This window comes from Protopterus annectens, chromosome 4.part0 (genome assembly GCF_019279795.1).
Source record: "Protopterus annectens isolate FY-2018-M chromosome 4.part0, PAN1.0, whole genome shotgun sequence".
Classification (NCBI taxonomy): Eukaryota; Metazoa; Chordata; order Ceratodontiformes; family Protopteridae; genus Protopterus; species Protopterus annectens.
The window spans coordinates 1,877,943,601-1,877,969,366 of NC_056733.1; the positions used below are offsets into that span (position 1 = coordinate 1,877,943,601).

The following is a 25,766-nucleotide window of genomic DNA, read 5'->3' on the forward strand; positions in this document are numbered from 1 at the left end:
TAAAATAAATTTCATGTAATCCTTCTTGCTAGAGTGAAATTCATTGTTTTCATAGCCCAGATCTAAATAGAAATAAGTGCCTCAGTGCCATAAAAAGAAAGTGTAAAGTGCACATACAAATAATGTAGTCTGTATAAGAACAAAATAAAAAATGTGATCCTTAATCTGAACTGTACTGACAATATGCAGTTTTAAATTATATCCTGAGTTGTACACATCAAAGAATTCTGAAGGGTGGGGTAAAGGTGTAGATTTTTCAAGTGCAAGATAACAGGCACTGGGCAGAACAATCACTCCTTGAAACTCAAAAGTATTTCTGATTATCATTTAAGTGGCTTGGAGCACTAGCTTAACAATACGTTTTTACATATGTAACGTATATATTTAATAGTTCTGTGCTTAACCTAAAGACCTTTTATCCCTCAGCTGAGTTATGGGGATGCTTTTTTTGTCAGTCTGGGATGGTAAAACCAAAATAGGGTGCCACTCACGCCATCCTTGCTATAGTTGTACCAAAAGACATGCATGAAGCACATAAATGTGGTCTACTACAACATTAAGCTATGGAGCAGGCACAATGCTATAGTAAGTGCTGTATGACAAACATAAAATGTCTCACAAGATTTGTCTGACTAGAAGACACTACTGTTTTCTAAAAATAAAAAAGAGGTAAATATGCAATTGTGCAGTGCATAAACTAATACAATAGTTAAACAACTCTAAAAGCTTGCAGTTACAGATTTTGATCTGAGTTGTCAGCAAAAGTAAGCAAAAAGAAAGCAGATTCTTTCACTTCTAAATATGGAACTATAAATTAGGTGCTACAGCTATAAAGGAGCTTTAAAATTCACACTATATTCACCTAATTCAAATAGCTCAAGAAAGCCTCCTTTATTTAACTATATGATGGCAAAAGTAATAGCCAAGTAATTATTCTGACCTTAAAGTAGCAGGCTGCCAAAGCTGGCCACAGAAAAGAAAGAAGAAAGGGGAATGACATAACCACTACCCCTTTACATCCATTCAGAAACATGCCTTAAGTTCTTTTATATCCTCAGCCATAAACTGGCAGCTGTTCTACATGCTGTATGTTTGGATGGCTTCATCTGGAAGTCATCAAAGGACTCTCAAATGCAGGGCCAGGCATCAGGAAAACAAACAATAGGAAACAATATAGATGGCTAGGAAATAACTATCATTAAATCAGCACACAAAACTCACCTAGACAACTTTTACCTGAAGAGTAGAAACAGAATACCCTCATCATCACCTCCAGAGTAATTCCTTTTGAACTCATGCCTAAATATCTGCCCTGTCTCTTAGCCAAGCAAACCTTCTAACAGCCACATGGCATGCCCATCAGATGAGACTCTGACATTACCATGTTAACCTGAGGATCACCTTAATCTTTGTAACACATGCAAGACTGGAAAAGCTCGAGAGAGATTTTAAAATATCTCCTGATTTTTTTCTAGACATCGTTAAACAATAAATGTTCACAATCCTGATGCCAGTCTCTTCCATCTCCGCAGGTCAAAGCAAAAAGCAAAGACACAAGCACACGGTTCCCACAAATTAACACACACATACACACATACTCTCAACAGTTTACATGTTATTTATCTATAGTCTCCTCAATAGATAATTTCTTTGCTAAGCTACTATGTCTTACTAAGTCAAACACTATGCTAATGGCTAGAAATAAATGCTGTAAAAGTGTAGATCTATACCTCTATCACAGAAAAAAATAATAACAGCTTTGCTACATTCTAAATATTAAGTCTACAAATAAAAAAAATATTGTAAATCTGTTTGCAATCAAAGGTACAAAAACACCATAATAAATGTTAAGGCAGAACTACAATCTAAGAAATAGTTAAGCATGCAATGCTAAGTAATCATCAAGAAGAGGTACAATGATGAATCTCACTGAACAAAGTTGAAGTCCTATAGATAAATAAAAAAAAAATGCTCTGTGTACATTTCTATACGTCTATGATTTTGCATACCTATTAGATAAAGAGCTTAAAAGTTCATAACTATATCTAGCATTGATTAATGCTTAGGAGGGGGTTGCTTACAAATAACATGTACACTGTACTGATGATGAGAGTGAGGCTCTGAAAGCTTCAATACAGAGGGAGTCTGCTTGTTTCTTTTATTTAAGTAATTTTATTGCAATTGTATATACAACAGGCAATTTAACATAAAAGATAACTATTTGCACAAGTCACTCCATCAATTCTTGCTAAATATTTTACTAAAATTCATTAAACAGATAAAAACCGGTCATAGAACATAGATAAATATTTCTGTATAAATTAGTTCGAGTAATTATACCCTCCTGTTATTTTGTTTGGTTTTATATTAATAGTAGACATGTCGGTGGTGGTGCTGCAAAAGCGTTGTCGCCTCCCAGCAAAACATTGTCCGTTTGATTCTCAGCTAAAGCGTCTTCTGTGTAGAGACATGTGTGAAGGGGTGTACCTTCATTGAAGGTTGTGAAAAGGGCCAGCAACTAGGCATGTAAAAATCTTCTGCCAATCATTAGCGGACAGGAGTTCCACTGTGGCGACCCCTAACCGGGAAAAGCCGAAAGATACAGCATACTCTCTCACACAACAACAACAAACACACACACACACACACACACACACACACACACACACACACACACACACACACTCATAATAACAGAACGACTAATTTAAATTACATACAAACAAATATACACATAGACACACTTTCCCTCACATACACAAACGAACGGCTTAACTTACACATAGACTAACACTTACCTTATTTTGAATCTGAACAGCCACACGTGCACACATGACCTTATCCCCTCTCTTCACTGAACTAACTTAAGTTCCGCTTCCGCACATGACGACAACAGATTTTTTTTTTTTTACTTGCTGAAGCCAGCCTCGTCCTGGCCAACCTGAAGCTATAAAAGTGGGAGGGTACTTCCCCCTTCCCTTCGTCCTATGGTTTTGTTATTTTGCGATCTTCTCTGCGCCCTTAACTCGGAGACAAGGCACTGAGAAGATTGCAAAATAACAAAAGTACAGTAATTTAAATAAATAAATAAATGCATAAAATTCTGCCCTTTACGAGGCCGGCTGTACGGCGCCCTAGGCGGTCGCCTAGTTCACCTATGCCTAAGGCTGGCCGTGACCATACCAGAAGAATGTAGAGTCCCTGAAATCACAGACACTCAGGTTAAAACAGCCCTCTCCAAAGCCACAAACTCAGCATCAATGGGACCGGACAGTGCCCCACGCTGCATCCTACATGAGCTCAAATACGAACTAACCCCTCACCTAAACACACTATTCAACCTCAGCCTCTCCACAAGCTACATACCCATAGAGTGGTGAACAGCAACGGTTATCCTGCTCCACAAAGGTGGAGCCACAACAGACCTTGGGAACTATCGCCCTATAAGCCTGACTAGCTTGGTCTGCAAGGCTATGGAGCACATCATCATGGAACTCATTAACAGAGACATTGGGAACCTCCAAACACTGGACCCTACCCAGTTTGGCTTTGTTAAGGGCAGATCATGCCTCCTAAACCTGGTGGACTTCTTTGAGACAGTTACCAAGGATATAGATGAGGGAAAGGTGGTACACACAGCCTACCTAGACCTCGCTAAGGCCTTCGACACCATTCCCCATTCTGGTATTATAAACAAGCTCACCAGCCTGAACATAAACCCCTATGTCACAAGATGGGTTGCCAACTGGCTCATGGACAGAACCCACATGGTGACAGTTGTGGGAGCTAGGTCTGTCTCTAAACCAGTTACAAGTGGTGTTCCCCAGGGCTCAGTCATAGGACCCCTCCTGTTTGGCATATACTTCTCAAAGGTATAGGCAAGCACAGGAGGACTATGGCTGACCAAGCTTGCAGATGACTGTAAACTAGGGGCTATAATTGACTCTCCAGCTGACACAGCATGCTCCAAAAGGGTCTCACTGAGATGGATACCTGGTGTCAAAATCATGGCCTCAAGCTAAATGCCAAAAAGTGCATAGTCATCCCCTTTGGAAAAAACAAAGTACCCACAAACTACCACATAGGTGGCAGTCCCATAAATACAGCAGACGTAATAAGGGATCTGGGGACCCAAGTAGATAGTAATCTCACCTTTGATAATCACATTGCCAAAGTGGTTAGAAAATCCTTTTACATGGCCCACCTAATCACAAAAGGGTTTGCATCCAGATCAAAAGTGGTCATTGTGCCCCTCTACTCATCACTCATCAGACCCATCTTAGAGTACAATGTCCATTTGGGATGTACCTTATAAGACACCTGCAACAACTGGAAAGACCACAGAAGTACCTCACCAAGAGGATCAATGGCCTCAAACAGAAGCTCTATGCAGCTCGACTGAAGAAACTCCACTTGTACTAGGTTGCATACGGCCTACTCAGAGGAGATCTCTGCCTGACATACAAGGCCATGTCCAACCCAGAATTGATGGACATGCTCCACCTAAAGAAAACCTTATCCCCTCGAGCCACACGCTCTAGGGATCTAAACCTTACCACAACAATAAATAGGATGTGCTCGAGGGATAGATTCCTGTCCCAGAGACTTCCCATGCTTTGGAACAAGATCCCAATCTACATTAGGCAGAGCTCCTCACTAACACTCTTCAAAAGAAACCTTGACGAGTGGATGGGAAACAGAAAGTTTACCTCGGGGATCACTTCAGTGACTCTGCTGGACAGAGGCACAGGGAACTAATCTAAGGGGACGGCGAAAGCCAACACATTCTGGCTAGGCTTATAAACACCTTCGGGCAGATAGCCTAGTACCCACCTATGAACCGATAAACCTATGAACCTAAAGACTGAAAACTTTCTTTGGGGATAATCTACATAAAGTTTCATACTATTCACACTATGCAGAAAACGTTTATGAATACAGGAAGAGTTTGATACCTCCAGCCAGTTGTTTTGCTACTGCTAGGGGGCAATGGAGACACTGGTGTAAGAAATGTAAGTAGAGAGGAGTGGGGACACCTAACAAGTATATGTACTACTCACCTTTCCTCACCTACTCTCTGCTTTCTAGTATTACCACCTTCTGTCTGCTTTCTACTCATATCACCCACACCTCCTTTTTCTTATTTCACCTACCAGTAAATGTAAAATTGTAATTTGACACTTTAAACACGGTGGTGAAGTGGTTAGCATTGTTGCCTCACAGGAAGAGGTTCTCTGGTTCGATCCTCAGCTGGGGTGCCTTCTGTGCGGAGTCTGCATGTCCTCCCTGTGGTCGCGTGGGTTTCCTCCATGTGCTCCGGTTTCCTCCCACATCCCAAAGACATGCTGCAGGTGGATTGGACACTCTAAATTGGCCATAGGTGTGAGTGTGTGCCTTCTGTAGAAGGTTGGGTGCCGGGCTGGCAACTCGATACTGTAGAACTCCACTACCAATCATGAGCGGACAGGTGATCCACTGTGGCGACCCCTAACCGGGAAAAGCTGAAAGAAGAAGAAGTATAAGCCATTTTGTCTTGTTTTAACATGTAATGACTATACATATTACTAATTACAGGGGCTGCCTTTCAGTTACTGTTTGCCAATATTGTAACTTTAAACTTTATATTTTTCACTATTTTATAAAATTGCCTGTTTTGTAAATGGAGTTTTTCTCCCCAGGCCTCCACTGAAAAGGGGTTATCACATCCTAGTCAGACTACCTTCGTTCAAAATGCAATAAATGAATGAATGAATGAATGAATGAATGAATGATAAATAAATAAATAAATACAGTACATGCATTTAAGACATACAGTCCTTTATGAATATCAGCACATTACCCATTTCAGGATTAACACATATTCACACACACACACACACACACACACACACACACACACACACACACACACACACACACATGTCATTCCAGTGAGATTTATCTACTGCACAATGAAAGCTAACATTAAGCATACCATACATTGCCTCCTACTGGTTGGTCAGTGTAATATGGCTTTACAATAAGAAAATTAGCTTGGACATATGAGTTGGTTGCAGAACTCAAATACCTTTTCAAGCTGATAAAAGTCTGTAATTTGAAAAATGGCAGTTCTTACTCATACAATGGATTTTGCAGAAATAGCTATCTTGAGTGTTTGTGTGATAAACTATAGAGGCTATATCTGTTATTGTAAATGATAGTCATCCAAAGGTCGTTTTTTTCAATGTTTTAGACTCAGAACCACAATATTTTTTCTGACCTCACCTCATGAAAAGAAATTGTGACATTTTTATGTTTTGAAAAGCATATTTTACAAAGGGAATGTAACAGAAATTTCAACTCCTCAGAAAAATGCCACACTGAGCTTAACAGTACTATCATGCGAGTCTCAATAAATGTCATCTTTGAATTGTATGGACTCAAAATACTGGGAAATGATTAAAACAGAGCTTTGTTTATCAAATTATATGCAGGTCATAATGTTGTTCACCATCAACGCTTTCTGTTCTCGAGTCTTCCTACAGTACATTCATGCAGCATGAAGCTAATGAAGTTATTATCTATGTAATGTTGAGTGCTCTTTCATAAGTTTTGTTCCTCCAGGCCTCAGCTAACTTTGATAATCCTTTACATGGGGCTAAACTGTCATGAAATGTCAGTTATTGCTTTAAGATGAAAAAAATTGTTTGGGTTAAACTATAATTATTATCATTCACATTCATAAGAAGTTCTGAAGTTTTGAAGAAAAGGGTTGATTGTTATCTAAATACTGGGTTAAATATGTTGAGAAAGTTTAATACTTTTTGCATGTACTTTTAATATGATTGTCATTTGACCTTACCTAAAGATATACTTTGGTAAGAATATCTAAATTCTCTCTCTAAATGCTTTCAAAAGTTCACTAGAATTACCACTGAGACTCTAGCTGGACAGAGAAAGTGCCACACTTCAGGAGAACAAGAAATGGCATATTAAAAACATAACGTAAAAATGTGATTAAATGGCCCTGGTCATGGACATGACTTCAAATATCAGTAAGAAAATACGTAAACAGGAAAAGCTACCTAAAACACAATGAACATTTTCATACAAAACGGCAAGTAATTCAGAGCTATGTCAATAATAACTTGTTCCATCTTGAAAAAAAGTGCAGTTGTAAAGTAGAGAATTTATAATTAGATACTCCTAAGACAAGGGCTTGCAACAGCCACATTAATTCTGTACATATATATATTCAGAAGTAAAATGCCTTCAGTGTTCCAGTTTTCGGTTTCAGGTAGGCTCATGTCCCTTGTAACTGACATAGAAGCATGGCTTCTGCATGTTTTTCTAAACACTTCTTGTACTACCTCTAGATGTTGTGTCTGCAAAAATATCACATTATGGACTTCTGTGATCCATTCCATATAACACCTTGCAGAAGTGCCTTTTTATAGGTCACTAGATGACCATTATGTGTTAGAGAATAGTTTGCAGATGTTCAGATGCATTACAAACACAAACCTTGGCATAGACATTGAAATGGTCTCATAGAGTGCACTGAATGCCCTGTCCAAAGTATTTAAACAAGGACTTTGCACAAAAATGTCCATACATCTTTTTTTTCTTTTATCTTATATTGATTTATGTCTAGCTAACATATAAATGGTACTTGCCAAAACGTCTGTCAATTTTACAGTTCGGTTTTGCCACTTATACAAATGAATTAGTTGTCTAACTTCATCATGTTTATTAAGACTGTAAAAATGTACATAGCTGCTTGCATTTGTCTTACCACATAAACCTATTAGCTGCCAGAGCACTTTGACACCGTGCAATATGGATGTAATGGTGGACATTTGCATGCCTCATAGAATGTGCTGTGTGGCATCATTATTGACACAAGACACACGAGTTACTATAAACTTAAGTTGTTACTTCGCTCAGTGAGGAAAACCACAATTTGATTTTGGGTTAATCTGATTTCTATTATGGAATTTGATCTCAGAATTTTCTTTAGTTATATAAATTAAGATTATTTTAATCTAGTATTGCCTTTTCTTGATTCAGCTGACTGGATGGTGGAACCTGTTAGCTGCTCAGATGAGCAGGAGCAGAGGTTCACTATTTATTCTGCTTTCAGAAAAACTACCATTAATGAGGCAGTGTTTTACAGTTCTTTAAAGAACTTACTCCAGGGGATTCATAGGGTTGTCAAGGGTGACTTCTGAAAGTCTAAAGATCTTGAATGCCATCCTCAGAACACAAAACTTTAAGTGCGATTACAGGGAATCTATCTTAATTCTTTTGGCATTCTGGTCTCGAGATACTGAAATTTGATATTTCAGTATTTCAAGATTCAGAAGTGGATCCATGTATATTACAAAATAGCAGTTATCTAACTGCTTGACTACTGAATCCAAGAAAGGTGGTTTTGGTGGTATGATTAGTCGCCAACTCCATTTTAGCAGATTGACTTCACTGTATGGGAGTGCATTGTAATGAACTGCATGCTAAGGAATTCAATTTAAGGAAATACAGGAGTTCCCAAACCATCACTATAAGTGAGTGAAGAATTTAGAGTATCTGAAGTGGGACTCTTTTTACAGGGAGCAAGCTCTCCATGCACCTCCAGTTTACATCGGTGGCAGCACCTTTTATATTTCCTTGTGCATATTGTGACTTCATGGCTGGAAAATCCCGAGAAAGGGTAAATGCTCTGTTTTGAAGTTAAACAGAGTATTTGTATTTCTTCTGAGCTTCTGAAAAACTGCAGTATAAAAGTATGATGGTATGCGGTGACAATCTATCTCATTGTGGGTATGGCACCGGGGGGAGGGGGGATAAACGAGATTCTTCTTTCCTGGCCATTTGGTAACTTATGATGACAGGCTGCATGTACTTCAAAGCAGATCCATGATAGAAGGTTCTCATCCTTCTCTGGATAGTTACCTGGATGGAAAATGTCTTTTTATTTAGCTTAGAGGGCCGAAAGCTTGACTTTAATATTTGATCGTTCCAACTTTATGAAGTGCTTCTGGTGCTTTTCAGACTCATTTCTTCCATCTTCTAAACTGAACTCCCTTCCCCTGTATGATTAACTGCCAACTTTGATGCATGACTTAGTCACATCATAGACAAATTTCTGCAGTGGTCTGTCCCTTGCACTTTAATGAGAAGATCTTTCCCAAGTGCATCTAATGTAGAGGACAGTAACATGTTTTCTTGCAAATTTAGAGCATGAACATGTGACATACATGTTGCAAAAATATGCACTGACTTCCTAGCAGAATAAATATTCTTCAAGGTAGGACTTTTGAAATATAGGCCATACAAAGTTAAAGCCCTGAGTATGTTAAAGAAATTATCCATATATATTAACTCATTTCAGTTGGGTGATGCCTGTGGGTGTTTCTGCAGTTACGTCCTACTGATCTCTCTAGGCACCAACTATTGCTTATTCATGTTTGCATTAATAATTTCAAAACCATGCTACATACAAAGTATTGAAAGATTTCATCTTAAACCTTAAAAAATGGCAAATACACCTGTGTTTATATTTTTCTACTGTCTAGTGCAGGTAAAGAGATATTAATAAGAGATATAATGCTTAGCCTCATATGAATGCTCTTAGATGGGTAAATAAAATGATGCTAACAGTATGTGTATAGTTTGAGTGGTTGCTGAGATACCGTGACTTCTAAAATCCAGTTTAAGACCTAGACTCTAAAGAATACTGCCACTATAAAAATTGTTTATGTTGAAGAGTTAGACATTTACACTTTTTTAGTAATCGCTATGGTTCCAGAGATACAAACATTTGCTTGAAACATGAGGACATAATTTCATTCTATCAAAAAGCTTAGCCTTCGCCCATTCCAGTGCAAACTTCCAGAGATCTATTGGAGGGATGTTCAGTTCACTCATCTAGCAGGGTTCTGACAAAGGTTTATAGGACTCAACAGAAACCGCTGACTGTTGAATTTGTTGAATGTGTGAAGCCACATACTGGAATGTTTTTCTTCTGTGGAAACAAGAATGCTGCAGTAATCTTCATTTTAAGAAAGCAATGATAATTCATTTATTGCAAAATGTACTCAGTTCTTATATTTGTATTATATAATTTTATTTATCATTATGCTGCAATTTGAGTTTGCTATTCCTTTCTTTTCATGCCAGATTTTTAATATGACCGTGCCATCTGGCATGCTGTTTTTTTATTTGATTGCTATTCTGAGGTCTCATAGTGAAACCTTTTCTTCACTTGCTTGCCTGGGTATCATACGTCTCAACTGTCCAGATTTTCACAGAATGTCCAGATTTTTATCTCATATTGTTGATCTTTTCCACATAAAATTAATATTTTTTCAGTCAAATTATTGCCATTATTTATGACTTTGTTCAGATTTCTTGCACTGAGAGGTTGAGAAGTACGCTGGGTATTCCACCCAGGTATATTAGAAGCATCCCTTTCTTCATGTGAGATTCAAAGGTCCTGAACAAATTGTTGACCTTCAATATGCAAGCAGTACAGTCTTTGGTGCTGGAAAAGTGATGATCCAACAAAAGGACCAGAGCCAAGAAACACTAAGCAAAAATAGTCAAAATAAAGCACTATGCAGCTATTATTTAGGACAGCCTCCTCCAAGTTAACTGGCTTGCAATTTATGCAAGTTAAGTGAAGTTTAATAAAAGAGACAGACTTCTGGAAAAACAATGTAAATAGAAGCTGTTTCCACAGCAAAACAAACCTCTGTCTCTGTTGCTGCCTGTCTGTCTACCTTTCTTATTTTGTTTCCTTAAGATGTTTTGATTTTGGTGTTTTTAAGAACTTTCTGTCTTGGCTAAAAATAGACTCTTTGGAAACCATCATCAAATATTTAAGCAATAACTGATGACGTGGTGTGGTATATTGAAGATTTACCCATGGCTGGTGTGGTTTAATCACGAGGGCGAAGCCTGAGTGATTAAAAAAAGCCAAATGTGGGTAAATTTCAATATACCACAACCTCGGAGTTGGTTATTACTATTATACAATGACATAGAGGGTGGCCTAGTGGTTAAGGTGTTTGCCTTACAAAGACAAGGTGTATGAAACATTATTTAAGAAAAAAATACTTACTTTTCTTAAATAATGTCTTTGTATAATGGCACATTACTGTTCTTCTGCTGGTTGTGATACACTGCTTCCTTGTTTTGATATACTGAGCATGCGTTTGGGACTTGCGTCCCCATGCATACCCAGTACATCAATGCTTTGAAACGGAAGCAACGCAGAAAGAAAGTCTCCGTTGCTCTGTTTTTTTCTTTTTTATTTGTTAAAAAAAACAAAAAACAAAAAAAAAAAAAACATTTTTATCACTTTATACCAACAGAAAAAAGTCCAGGCGACCGGACCTTTTTCTGTTGGCATATTGTGGGATTTACAATGGGCACGCTGGCCAATCAGCATGCACGTTTTGGAATATTAATGGGGGGTTGTTGTATAATATCAGTTTAAAAGTAGACAACTTATAAACAGGAAAGTAAAATAATCTGTCCAGAAAAGACAACAATTAAGCCTGCAGCTACTAACAAAAGATATTGGAAAGACAGCTGATTTGTAGGTTATCACAATCTTTATACATTACAGTAGAGTGATAAAAACAGAAATAAAAGGCCTGGATGGCTTGATTAGTATGTATAAGCTTTGCTAATTAGCTGCTGAAATGGGCATACATTATTTATATGAAATGCAGAGGACAGTTTAGGCTAAGCTGAAGAACTGGGAAGCAGTGCATATCTGTGTGTGTGTGTGTGTGTGTGTGTGTGTGTGTGTGTGTGTGTGTGTGTGTGTGTGTGTGTGTGTGTGTGCATATATGCATGAAGTGAGAAAAGAAGGGAGTGCTTCTTTTGCAGAATGCCAGCTTTAATGTCTGTGACATCTCCTCCATGGATAACTGTTTTATATTTTTCTGAAACTATGTAATATCTTCTGCAAATACTATTCACTGTCATTCAGTAGCACAGCATTTCTCAAAGCTGATTGTGCTGATCAAATGTTCTACTCAAAGTACTTCACTAAAGCAGAATAATCTAAGGTAATAGTGTAAAAGTTAAAAATAGGAGGAAAAAAGTGCTACAATGTATCTGCCTTGCCATTAACTCTGTTGTTTCCATTTTATAGATGGGGTTGGGATGTCACATCAACAGTGACTGCCACCTTTAGTCAATGTTCTCACTGCCAAATAACTAGCCTTGCTATGGTTGTTCTTCCATACCACACACACACATGCACACACACACACACACACACACACACACATGCTCACACACACTCACACTTATGGGCAATATCCAATGACATAATGTATACCTCTCTGCAAACAAAATCTTGTATTTCCTGTTGAGGATACACTTTGCTCATTTTAGTAATTAAAGGACATATTTTATATTGTTGGAAGTTTGGTGGTGCAGCGGTTAGTGTTGTTGCCTCACAGCAAGTGGCTCTCTGGTTCGATTCTCGGCTGGAGTGCCTGCTGTATGGAGTCTGCATGTCCCCCCCGTGAGCGACAGAACTTTAAAAGACATACAGGTAGGTTTGTGAATGCGTGTGTGCCATCTCTGAAGGTTGGGAGCCGGGCTGGCAACTCGACACTGTAAAAATCCACTGCAAATTATAAGAGGACCGGAGATCTGCTGTGGCGACGCCTAACCGGGAAAAGCCGAAAGACTTTTTATTGCATTGATTACCCTACAAAGTGAACACTAATCTTAAGCCTTTTTATATGCTTTTTTGCTTTCCCACCTGATGACCATCCAACTACTTCCATTTAGTTGTTCCTCTTCATTCCTTATCAGTAACAACATGGCCACTCCACAAGAGGGAACTGTCATCCAGGTAGGCATGAGGGTTGCTTAACTCCAACAGTTCCTAGGCATCAGCCTTCCTTGCAACCTATTACCCAGAAATGGGCCTTGCAACCTATTACCCAAAAATGGCTCTCCAGCCCCATTCTGACTGCACCAAGCCCACTACCTGGGTTTGCAATTTTTGGTACTGTATTGTGGCCAGCAGCCAAACAGAAACATCTCTCTCTCTCCCTTACACCCAGCTGATGGTTGAACTGGTGATGGCTACTCATCACCCCCACTACAACTCTTCTGCATTCATGTTATCTGGGTTCTAGTGGTGACTTTAACCCTCTATGCCACAGATGTGGGCAATCTTAAGCTTCTAGACTGTTTATTACTGCAACTTTGCCCATTGTTAATTCTGACAGTATGTTTTCTAATGTGAAAATACATGCTAAAAATAACTTATTGCATGCAGTTCTTTCAAAACTTATTTATGTATTTTTGAACGGAGTCTCACTTGCAAGCACAATGCAACAAGCCACATGCTAGATGAAAAATAATATAGAAGTCACTGCACATTCTGGTATGCAATGGTATTCATCCTTCTGTCTTGTGACTTGCCACAGCAGTAGCTATACTATTATCTCATTACCTACTGCATTTTATCAATATTTTATTGACTGCATATACTGAACACCTATGAAGCAATGCACTGAATTTACAAAGCAAGCATAACAAACACTGCTGTTTGGACCTTGTTTTTAGTTGCCAAAAGTCAGATGCATTGTGGGTAATGCCATAGAAGTTTACATTATAGCATTCTGTCAGGAGGCAATAATAAAAACCACATCCAGAAAGCATCTTTATTCAGGACTCATATTCAGGGATTCAGCACCTCTACTTATAGGAGAGCTGCAGATTTGAACCTTCAGTAAAGCTACTTTCTGCTAGTAACTATTTTTGCAATAATGAATGCTGGGGCTGTGAGTTATGCAGCATTTAATCATGTATGCTGAAGTTAAGCCACAAGGGCAAATTCTGAGTGGTGTAATAAAATTATAGCCAAGTAAATACAGGCCAAAATACTCTCCTATCACTTAATAGTGCTGTTATACATGGACCACAGATTTATTTTTATTTACTGTTTATTTTTAATTTGTTTTGACTTTTTTTTGCTGGATGTATATACTTATTTAAAACATTCTGCAGTCCTTGCTTTTGTGCATGGCACAACAGCATTCACTTATACTCTACACTCCAAATGGTACTGTCAGTAGAAATACATTGCTGTTATCCCAGGTAACTATATTATCTGAATAAAGTATAAAGTTACATAGAAATTAATTCATAGAATGAAGCCAGACCACAGAGTTTATGATCCATTACATATACTTATTCTGTCCCTTAACAGATAGGATTTATCCTAAGCAGACATTCCTCAGATCCCTGGAGATGCTTAAACAAAGAATTGCTTGCAGCAGCTTCTCTTTTACTTAGGGACATTAAAAGCTGTGAGTGAGGTTGTATTTTCTTAGTGAGACACGCTGAGTGCTGGATTAGGAAGGAGATGCCACATTCTGGCAACTGTGTGGTGCAATTCTAGAGGCATAAGTGATGTTTTTAAAGTGTGGGATATTTTTCAGACTTAACTCTTCTGTAGTTACTGTGGTGCTAGTTTCATGTGTCACTTTTGTCACTGAACTACTGTCTTGGCAGTTGCAAACAGAAAAGTTTTCATATTTCACTGTCATAAGGTGTAAGTGCTTGGTGACAAATTAACTGATTGCATTAAAGAATCACAACTGTTTCAGAAATGCATGATTTCAGATGTGGAATTCCTCTGCATATTTTTTTTTGTTTGTTCAGCATCCAGGTCTGGACTTATTCAAGAAGATTGTAAGAATTGTTATCACAGTTAAATGTGATCATTCACTGGCTGAATAGTGACTTGATCCATGGAGTAATTCTAGGGAGCATACCAATCTGTTGAAGGTGATTTTAAACCTCCTTTAATGAAAGTGGAGTCTACTTTTTTCTCTACTGGGTGACCGTTGAGTTGGTATACATAATTCTGGGGGCTAATGTTTGCTGAAGGCAGTTTTGGTGAAAAGGTTTCAGTTTAATTGTTTTCACCTTCTATGGATCGGCATGTATCCATAAATCCATATGATACCCTCGATATGTGAGGCTGGGTGTGGAGTTTATCTGAAGTTTGTTTTCTGGCCAATAGGCAGGGTAAGTTATGAAAACAGAGCCTGTTGCTGAAGTACTTTAATGCTATTATAAACTGCAGTTTATGTGCAGATTGTCAGGAAGACAGAAGGATTTCTGGGGTGGGAGACTTGGACTAGCATGTCACTGTTGTTAGTTACATGGGCTAATGGCATAGGAATTGCATACAAAACAAACACTACACACAAAAATGTGCATTCATTTATTTATTCTGTAATTACCTACTTAATCCAGTCCTGAATAGGTGGGAGCCGGAGCCAGAGACTACTCTAATACTCAGGAGATACAAAGCAGGGAAACTAATTCTGGACAGGATGGCAGTCTATCACAAAATACACACACACATGCACGCTGGCTCAATTTATGCCCTGTGCCAGGTCCATGAACTTGTGCTCTGCCCTCCCCCCGCAGCTCTTTAAGTGAGGAGCAAAAAATTCTTTGGATTAGCTTCCTACAGTAATTCAATCAATCATGCCCCAATAAAACTGTACCTGGAGCAATTGCCCTCTTCCACCCATCCTTACTACACTACTGGACATACATTCTCACACATGGCAGTCTGCAGGATCATATAGGTTAGAAACCAGTGCAGCTGCCAAAACCCATGCATGTATGGGAGCACGTGTATGAAAGATGCCCTGGCTGAATACTGAATTGAAGAACCATTCATGAGGGCAGGGTGACTGCACAATCAAAATTAGTGATTATGCAGATCACTTGTGATCCTATCAGTGCAAATGCTTTTTGATATTATGCACTTTCTTTCAGGTGCATAAAGTTGAACAGGAAAATAATACTCTATCATGCCCATTTAAAGTTTTTAAATAAAGTTGTAAGCGCAATTTGCATTTAACAGTTTTCATCCAGATTTTGTTTTATTCAATCTACTTTGAAGTAGATATGAAAACATAGGTGGCAAAACAAAACCACAGGTGTTGCTTTGATATCTCAGAAGTGTGTGTGTGTGTGTACATGCGTGTGCGTGTGTGTGTGTGTGTGTGTGTGTGTGTGTGTGTGTGTGTGTGTGTGTGTGTGTGTGTGTGTGTGTGTGTGTGTGTGTGTGTGTGTGTGTGTGTATATATATATATATATATATATATATATATATATATATATATATATATATATATATATATATATATATATATATATATATATATATATATATATATATATATATATATATATATATATATATATATATATATATACCCGCAGTGGTGGTGCTGCGGTAGTGTTGTCGCCTCACAGTAAGAAGTTGTCCTATTCAGTTCTCAGCTAGAGCATCTTCTGTATGGAGATATGTGTGAATGGGCGTACCTTTGTTGAAGGTTGTGCGTCAGGGCTGGCAACTCAACACGTAAAAATCTACTGCCAATCATTAGCGGACCGGAGTTCCACTGTGGCGACCCCTACCCGGGAAAAGCCGAAAGACACAACATTCCTAATCTCTCAGCATTTCTTGGAATCTCTGGTCACAGCCCATAATACACTAGGAGTCTAATATCATTTGCAAAGAGATGCTGTAGTGCATTACAGCCACTGCAGAGACACAAATGTTGGATATCCCCCACCCCCAAGCAACAATGCTGTGAGATTACTTACTCTTCTATGACCTTCATTAAGTAAACACTGATAGATACGATGTCCTGTTTATAATCTAAAGTTATTTTAGTACTGCTCATAATGCATATACCACATCAGGGACAATATTAATGTTAAAGGTTATCTTTTTCAGTTAAATAAAGCATTTTACATACTAGCAAAATTGCTAAAAATCTTTATTGTTGCTTTCATTTTTCATTCTGCTTAGTGCTAACAGATCCAAACAACATGAAAAAGACCTCCTGGACTCAAAGAGCACAGTGCAGTTTTCAGATACAGAATCTGATCTTATATTTCTCTAACACTTTAGAGACTCAGCACCCATGCAGAATTTTCAAGAGACAAGGGAGCTTAGAAGCAATGGAATTTAATTAAAAATGTTTTCCAGTTTTCAGCACTAAAAGTGGACTTTTGTATAGCTGTTTAGTGATCTTTAGCATGCTTAAATGTCTTGTGTGTAGCCTTTGCTTGACTTTTTTTTTTTGCAGGAGGAAGCTGAGCTACTATTTTGCTATTTAAACATTTTTAGAGGAAAAGATGATTCAAGGCTGAAATAAAACTGCATTAAAACATCCACCCACTAGAATACTATTAACATTAATAAATAGCAAGTGAAAAATCACAGCATGCACTGTTTTTGGACTCAACCCAAACAGAACTGATCCACAAAGTGGAAGGAAGGCACAACTAGCAAACGTTTACCCTTATCATTATCATTGTGAAAAGGTCTGTCTGGCTGTACAGGGCTCCTCAAAAAGCAAGTTGCTAAGCTGATTTACTAGATACAGTATACACATTTTGGTTGCTTGTTTGGCATTTAGAATGCAGCAAAATGATTCCATCTAATTTCTGTCTCATATTTGTGATGTACATCCTAAAGTTTCAATAGTCTTATTATCAAAAAAGACATCAGATGTGATGCATTATGGCATTTATTTTGCACAAAGTGTAGGGATAGTGGCATAAATATTACATTTATTGCAGTCTAACGTCTCATCCCAGTTTATGTTGAGATACTAAATGCAGTAAATCCTCCCCTTTACCTTCCTATAAAAATGAAGCTGCTTGTATTATTTTGTGATATAAGCATGTTAACTGTTTCAAACCTGCAACATAAATGTTGGGTTAGTTTATTCTAACTACTGCTGATCACTGAATGACTAATTCATTACAGGGGAGAATATAAACAGATTCTACAGGCATCACTACCCTTATATCATAATAAAAAGAAATAGTACAGCATGCCAGATTAAAAAGGGGATACAACAGAAATCCTGCTGACTGCTACACAATTGTTTTCTTATTCTCTCAAACTAAATACCTGTGCATGGATGGAAAAGGAAATATGTTGGTAGTATTATACAGTTTAAGTTAACTACTTCTCATGTCATGCAAAAGTAATGCAACAAAATATAAGCCTACAGTAAATCAACAAGTATATTGTGGATGTAATGTCAGTCTCAGGAGCAAGAGTATAAACAGTTTTAGTGCTTTGACCAGCAAATAGGCAGTATTAAGGAAATTAAGTGAAAATAAATAAATAAATAAATATATATATATATATATATATATATATATATATATATATATAATATAGCATAGGCTTGAAAAACAACACTTGAACAACTGAAACAAATGGTATTTTAGCAGAAATTTTGCAAACTTACAGGTTCTTACCATCTGCCAAATCAATGAGCCCGAGATAATGCAATAGTTTCAAAGAGGAGCACACCACCACCACTATGCCTAAAGTCTGAAGCCCCTCTGACTCTCCCTCGTTCCACATCCTTTAGGACAACACACAGTTATTTTACCTACGTCCTGCTATGACAGTGAGCAGGCATAATGTAGTGCTGTTAAATCATCTGTGCGACTCTTCTCTTGCTTTATAAGCATGTGGCTCATTGTCATCCCTTCACACACATACACACTCTCTCTCTTAGTTGGGACTGATGTTTTCTCGATTCCATAAAGATAAAACCCTGCTGTATTCTCAGTGTAGAACAGTGTAGTCAATTGCAGCGGGAGCCTGCCTCTCAACGACTGTTAACACAGTGCACTGAAGCTCTCCAAAAGCCATGCTAACTCCTACATGTACCTCTGTAATCAATAAAGGAGTCAATACACTTTAGCCTGGAAAACAGAGGACTCCAAGAGGCATGAAACTAGTTCTCTATACACCAAATGACTAAAAAGGGTGGAGCAACCATTTATCATCTCGATGGCACACAGTGAATATGGGGGGGGGGGTGGATAATTGGGACCACCAGGAAGTACTGCAGCAAGCAGAGGTGATCAGTGTGTGATTCAGCATTTGTGGCAAGAAACTGCATGCTAGCTGTATGTGTGGGCTTGTACCAATAATTAAATGCACTTCATACTGAGATAAGCAACGACTTTTATGCGGATACTTAAGGAAAATGTGCCAGCAATTGAACTTTGATGTACGTTTGTCAGCATTCAAAATAAATACATTTGACTGGTTTTGCACATGCCTGCATATGTTTCCAATTCAGTTCAGGATTTTGGAAATAAAGATGCTTTTATAAGTCTAGTATTATATAGCATCAGGAAACTGGAAGAAGAAGATAAAAATATACAAGCTGTTCAGTTTTCTTTTGTCTCTCAACTGAAAATGCTTGTTGTGTGCCCTGAACCCGAAGACAAGTGTATTGAATCCTAAATGTTTAATATCCCCATGCACAACTGAGTTAGAACTTTTGCGAGGGTGTGCAGTTGCACTGATTCAGATTTTTACTTTTTATATAGTAGAGATTTAGATCAGTAGAGCACTGGCTTGGGAACATGCACAGCAGATTTTAATAGAATGTATAATTGTGGTATTTGCATTAGTTTACCTCTTACATTGTAGGTTTGTTATTGCTTGACACAAAGTCAATAGTTTCAAGGGCATCAGTAACATATATACCTGTATTAATATAATGCATTCACAGTATATTAATATAATGTATTAATATTAACATATATACCTGTATTAATATAATATATAATGCATTATATATACAGGTATATATATATAATTAATTAAATTATTAATAGTAACATATATTAATATATTAATATAAATATATCATATATATATATGTATTAATATGTATTGTTATAATATACATAGAACATATAATATTATATTATATGCATATACACATATATATAAATATTATATATGTATTAATAGTTCATATTATATATAACATATACCTGTATTAATATAATGCATTCACATATACACCTGTATTAATATAATGCATTCACAGTAACATATATACCTGTATTAATATAATGCATTCACAGTAACATATATACCTGTATTAATATAATGCATTCACAGTAACATATATACCTGTATTAATATAATGCATTCATAAAAGCAATAGTTACATTCAGAGTAGTTTCCCACACTAGCCCAGATTAACTTAAAAAGTTCAAAACAAGTAAAACAGTTAGAAATAGTGTTTTTAAAAGTGCAATATTTACCTGTCAGAGATTATGTTCTTTTCACATGTCAACTGCTGTTATGCTAGGATTAGCCTATAATAATAATATCTTTTGTATACTCATTTAATGGTGTTAAGTTTTTAGTAACCTAGTAACCATATCATACTATACATGGTTATAGATAGGCCATGGCATATGAAATCTGTAGTCACTGGAAGATCACATGGTACTCATAAGGCTTGGACACAAGTAACAGAGGAAGTGTATTCATTCATAGCTGCGTGCCAAGGTAGACAGAACATAGGCCAAGTGACGAGACTTGTGGAAACCCTGTGACATTGAAGAGCTACATTGTGCAGTGTAGTGTGTGAACAGTATTATAAAAACAATGATGATTAAGGCAGTAACATGATATCCACATGCCTTTGCAAGACTAAGGCTTGCACACTGAACTAAGCAATGCAAAGAGGCTGGACACAGATGTATCATCTGGAAATGACTATGTGCTGGATGCTGGATTAATTTAGTATTATACATACACAGTTTGCAACTGCATGGGTTATACTAGTTCTCTGCAGACAAACAGAGTGCTGCCTGTGCAGGGGATGAGAAATACATACCAAATAATGTAAATTATGGTAAATGGAACATATCACTTTTAAGGGGAGACTGTGTTCGTCTACTGTTTCTGTAAGTTGCGATACAATTAGGACAGAAAAGGACAAGGGCATAATGGCATCCTAAGATTAAGAAATGTAAATTTCTAAAGGTTACACACAGGCTGAGAATGGAATGACACCACAAAATTTTACAGGCAATGGTGGTAGAAGCAATACTTTCACATGATCATTATATGACGGAAATGTGAAGTCAGTAAACTACTAGGCACATTGTAATACTCATATGATGCAAGTGCAGATTTATAAGAATTTTGTAACAACTTGTTTATTACATGCTACTACATGCATATATTACTGTACAGTAACCAAGCCGGTGGTGGAGAGTAACATATTAACATCTACCTACTGAAAATTGTCCGAATGTGAATTGTTAGTGGATATTTCATGCACTCTTCCCATGTATTACACAATATATTTTTGAATTTCACACTAAAAATATGTTCTACATTAATACAGAATATTATTAAATCAAAAATACATTTTACTTGACTACAGACATCAGTTTCACTGAAGACTGTAGGAAAGCAGGTTCCAGAATCAGAAAATATACCTGCTGAGATCTCACAAGCCTATGGTGAGCGATTTTGAAACAAAAGCTAGAATGAAAAGGCAAAAATATCAAGCCAGTGTTGGTGGGTTCATTAGGTTATGTTAAATATGTCGACAACATTCTAATTTTCCTTAAACTGATGGCAGGATTTGTCATGTGAGGAGAAAGAGATTTTAAAATGGTGTTAGTGCTCTCTGTTGGTTCTACTATGAACCACCGACTTTGTGAAAGCGAACAAGCTGAAATGCCAAAAAAAACCCCAAAAAACGCCCGAAACATAGAAGGGTGAAAAATTAATTTTAATTGTTTTGTCAGGGGTGCAAGCCCCTTAAACTTATATACCAACTGAAAAAAAGGAGAACTCTCCCAAAACAAATGAATTACTGCTGACACACACTTAGAAACAGCGCCGTCAATGGTTTACTACAGAAACAAGCATCCATACCAAAAAGTAAAAAGGTCACACAGACAAACCAATTAATAAAAACTACAAGAAAAACCTAGCCAAGCTAGAGTTTCCACTGTGTGATACCTTAAACCTCCTGTAACTGAGGCCCATGGGATATATGCAAATGACACCTTAAAGACATCAAGTGTTTCAGCCATATGGTTTCTGAATGTCTATGACTTTTTCTTTTTTCTTTTTAAGTCTTTATGGATACATTCAGTGCAATAAAGCCAAACCCCACTAGCTGCAGACATGCATGTTTTGGCCTTCTTATGACCTCATTAGATAGAAAAGAGCACTCAAAAGTTATGCCTTTTATCTTTTTTTCTTTGCGCTACTGACACTCGGTTTAACCTTGATATCCGCGGTGGTGGTTCAGCTAGAGCGTCATCTGCGTGGAGACATGCATGAATGGGCGTACTTTCGTTGAAGGTTGTGCATCAGGGCTGGTAACTCGGCATGTAAAAATCAACTACCAATCATTAGTGGACCGGAGTTCCGCTGTGGCGACCTCTAACCGGGAAAAGCCGAAAGACACAAACAAACACTCAGTTTAACCGTGAATAACTGTAGGGGAGCCCTCTTGGTTCTATACAATTCTAGGGGATTCTAGTGGCAAGTTAAAACAAAGTCATAAAATGAATGCAGATACCCAGTATTGCATAATACCTATAAACTATGTAAATATCTGTGCTAGAAAATGTATACTTGTCCCCACTCATATGACAACAGCTTTATAGGTTACCTGTACGTTTGCGATTTTTGAGTTTTTGGTTTTAAAGCGTAGCTCTGAACTTTCCAGATTCTTCAAAATATCCAGATTTTTGTCTCTTATTTTTGATCTGTTCCCCATAAAAGATGTGATTTTCTGGAAAATTACTGAGGATTCAAGTCACTAAATAATGACAGACATTTGAATTTCAGACTTCATATCCTTCACAAAATGCATGCCAATACAAAACCTATTATTTTAGCAACTTTCTAAGTTTATAAGAGCACTATTTAAAATCTGTCCCTATTTGTGAGCCTTTGTTCCACCATAACTTTTGCCGTTGTCTAAATTTCTTAAGCTAGGAGGTTGAGAGGTATGTTTTAAAGCTGGATTAGAACTGAAGGTGTCAAAAGCAAACCATGACAAAAATTTAAAAATAAATATGCAATAATAATAGTAAATAATAACCTCACTGTGTTATAAATGGTGACAGAGCAGTACAGAAACTGTTAAACAGACAGCTATGAAAAACACAATGAAAAACTAATTCTGAAATCTTTTGGCATGACTGTAGCCATATTTCTTAGAGATCCTGAAGTATTCATAGCTAACGGAATAAATAAAAGTCACATTTTGTGAAAGATGTACATGATTTAACACACAGCTTCAAAAAGTATTAAGTTGCTGATCTAAGAATCTTAGTTGAAATACCAGTAGAAAGATACATAAAACATATTCCACCACAACTCAAAGTACCATCTGTAATTACATCAAACATAAATCTATTTAAAGTGGATACAGATATCTTGAACTTAAGATTTAACGCATCATGGTAAAGGATATGGTATGATATTATGTGGTTTTAAATTACACCAAAACTGACCTTTTAATAGATATTCATATAATGACTGCAACAGCACGTGTGAGTAATTAATTTTAAAAGCAGCATTGATAAATGAAACTGACACACAGAATCTTTACCACACACAATCCTTTTCGTCATGTCACTCATGCAATACTGAAGACAGCTAACTTAATTTAGAAGACAGTTTGGGTCAAGAATCTAATTTACTGTGTCAGCTGCAAGGAGAAAAGTGAAGTCAATGTATTGTTTGGGATCAGAAGTAGAGTAGTGCTTCTAAGAGAACTGATTTTTGATAAATCACAAGTTTCACGGAACACTTACATCTACAGAATGCTGATCTGAATGTGAAAGATGGCTTTTGCTTACATACCTTGGTTATTTGTAACGTTAAGGATCTGTAGTGATTTAACTATAACACTGCACTCACACCTTTGGAGGACAGTTGGTATTGGAAATGGATAAGTCTGCATGGGAGAGCAAAGTGAGTTGCATATTCTGTATGAGAGGGCAGCGTTGGTTACATAGGATGACAGCAGATAGTCATATCCACTTTGTTATTATGGAAGATATTTAATGCTTAACATATTAGCAGTGCATTAGGTTGCTAAAACAGTTGCATTTGTGGAAAGTTAAACCCCGCTAGAGCTAAGTGCACTTTTCCAAGGCTATGACTTGAAGTCACATGCTGGCCTTTAGTAGCAGTATCCTTAGCTGGTACACTTTACAAATATCATCCATCACAAATATCTGAACTGCAAGGTTTGATTAAATGAAAAAAAAATTCCCCTGCCACTGCAGAGATTTATAAGGACTTTAATATTATTGAATACAAAGTTGATTAAGCATTTATTAAGTCCAGAGAATGGTATCAGTATATTTTATGGTGGAACATATTTCTGCATTGCTTTGAACATGCTGTGTAATATACTGTCATATGAAATGTGCTGATGATTTGATTTGCATACAGCCATATGCATTGCACCATTTGACATGTGCTTCACTGCGCCATTTTCAAATCTGTATCAGCAGCAAATGCCCTTTGTAAATCAGTGCAATGCATAGATTAGTGCACTTCATTGCTGTTTTTATCCGTCAACTTAAGATTATGGTTGTGATTGGTACAAATATGATATATTGTGTATCTGTGACATTCTATCTACACTGGAAGTCAGAAGACATCAGGCAGGGTAACACTGGGCAAAATCCATCTAAATATATGTAACTAGAAAGCTTTATATTACAAAGGCTTCTGTGACCTATCTTCGCTGCAGCAGTTTTCCTTTCTGTTTCTGAGGCTTAGTTTCTATAAGAACTATGTCCACAAATGTTAAGGAGAACTAATATTTTTGTCTGAGGATCCATATTTTCTTCAGCTGATGGTTGCCCAAGTATGGCTGAGCATTACTGCCCATGTAACTGAAGCCTGCTTGTTCAAGTCCTCATTAATGAATGGGAAGCTCTTTCTCTATTACTTTACATGGAGGCAAGCCACAACTTGTTTATTCTTTTACATGGGGGTCAAACCCCCATAACCCAGATGTAGGGACGTGCACTCCCTTAGCTATTATATCTAACTGCAAGGTTGCCAAACTGACTTAGGTAGCAAAGATGTCGTAACCAGATAACTGGCTAGCCTGTGTAATTTAGAGGGTTATGACTGGGTCTCTAATTGTAACCACGTTGTTATGTTTTCAAGATGTGGATGCTAAGAAATTCATCTTGACAGTGAGAGAGCTGTAACCAAGGGATTCTTATGTATGACATATTGTAATAGTAGATATAGTAAAAGGGGGCAGTTAAGTAAACTGAAAAGTGTTTTAAATTAAATAAAGTCATCAGCTGCAGGATGTCTTCCTAAATCTATTATATTCTGTTTCTCTATTTTCAGCATATAAATAGATGCTACACATACCTCTCAACCTAGAAACACCAAAAATCTAGACAAAGGCCCATGAAAAATAGGTATAAATCTGTTTGCTGATTAACATAAAATTTGCATACATAATTATGTAACCCCACCCACTCCAATGGAATTGTGGGATACCAACATTCAAACACAAACTGAAGAACAGACAACCAAAATATGACCCCAGACCCTGTAGTAAACGGTAACCATTTTTTTTAATGTGTAGCAATGATGTTCACTGATAAGGGAGAAGATAATGAACCTTAAAATTTTGTTTTTGGTGACTTGCAGTATCTGGGTTTTGTGGTAATAGTAGGACATTTAATAGGAGTAGACAATATTCTAATCTTAGCAAAGGAATATTATAGTTTGCTAGGCCCTCCAAAAGTAATTTTTCATGGCCTACTAATTAGTGGCATAGCTTGATTTTGTGCTGCTGGAGCTGTCTTTAAGTTTACCACCCTTGCTCCCTCACAAAATCATGGTCGAATGG

The 25,766-nt window shown here is 37.2% G+C and overlaps 1 protein-coding gene across 3 annotated transcripts in view; it reads right to left on the bottom strand.

Annotated features, from left to right (window-relative positions):
• Positions 1–25,766, bottom strand: part of LOC122800061 (Kv channel-interacting protein 1) — a 1,177,177-nt gene that overhangs the window by 546,893 nt on the left and 604,518 nt on the right. The window contains exon 1 of one of the 3 annotated variants that reach the window (XM_044069551.1): positions 18,331–18,749. The exons of the other annotated variants lie outside the window; for them this stretch is intronic. Coding sequence (XP_043925486.1) covers positions 18,331–18,439 — 109 coding nt within the window. The 5' untranslated portion in view covers positions 18,440–18,749. Of the gene's footprint in view, positions 1–18,330; positions 18,750–25,766 lie in introns of those variants that run through there. 3 annotated transcript variants of the gene reach the window in all.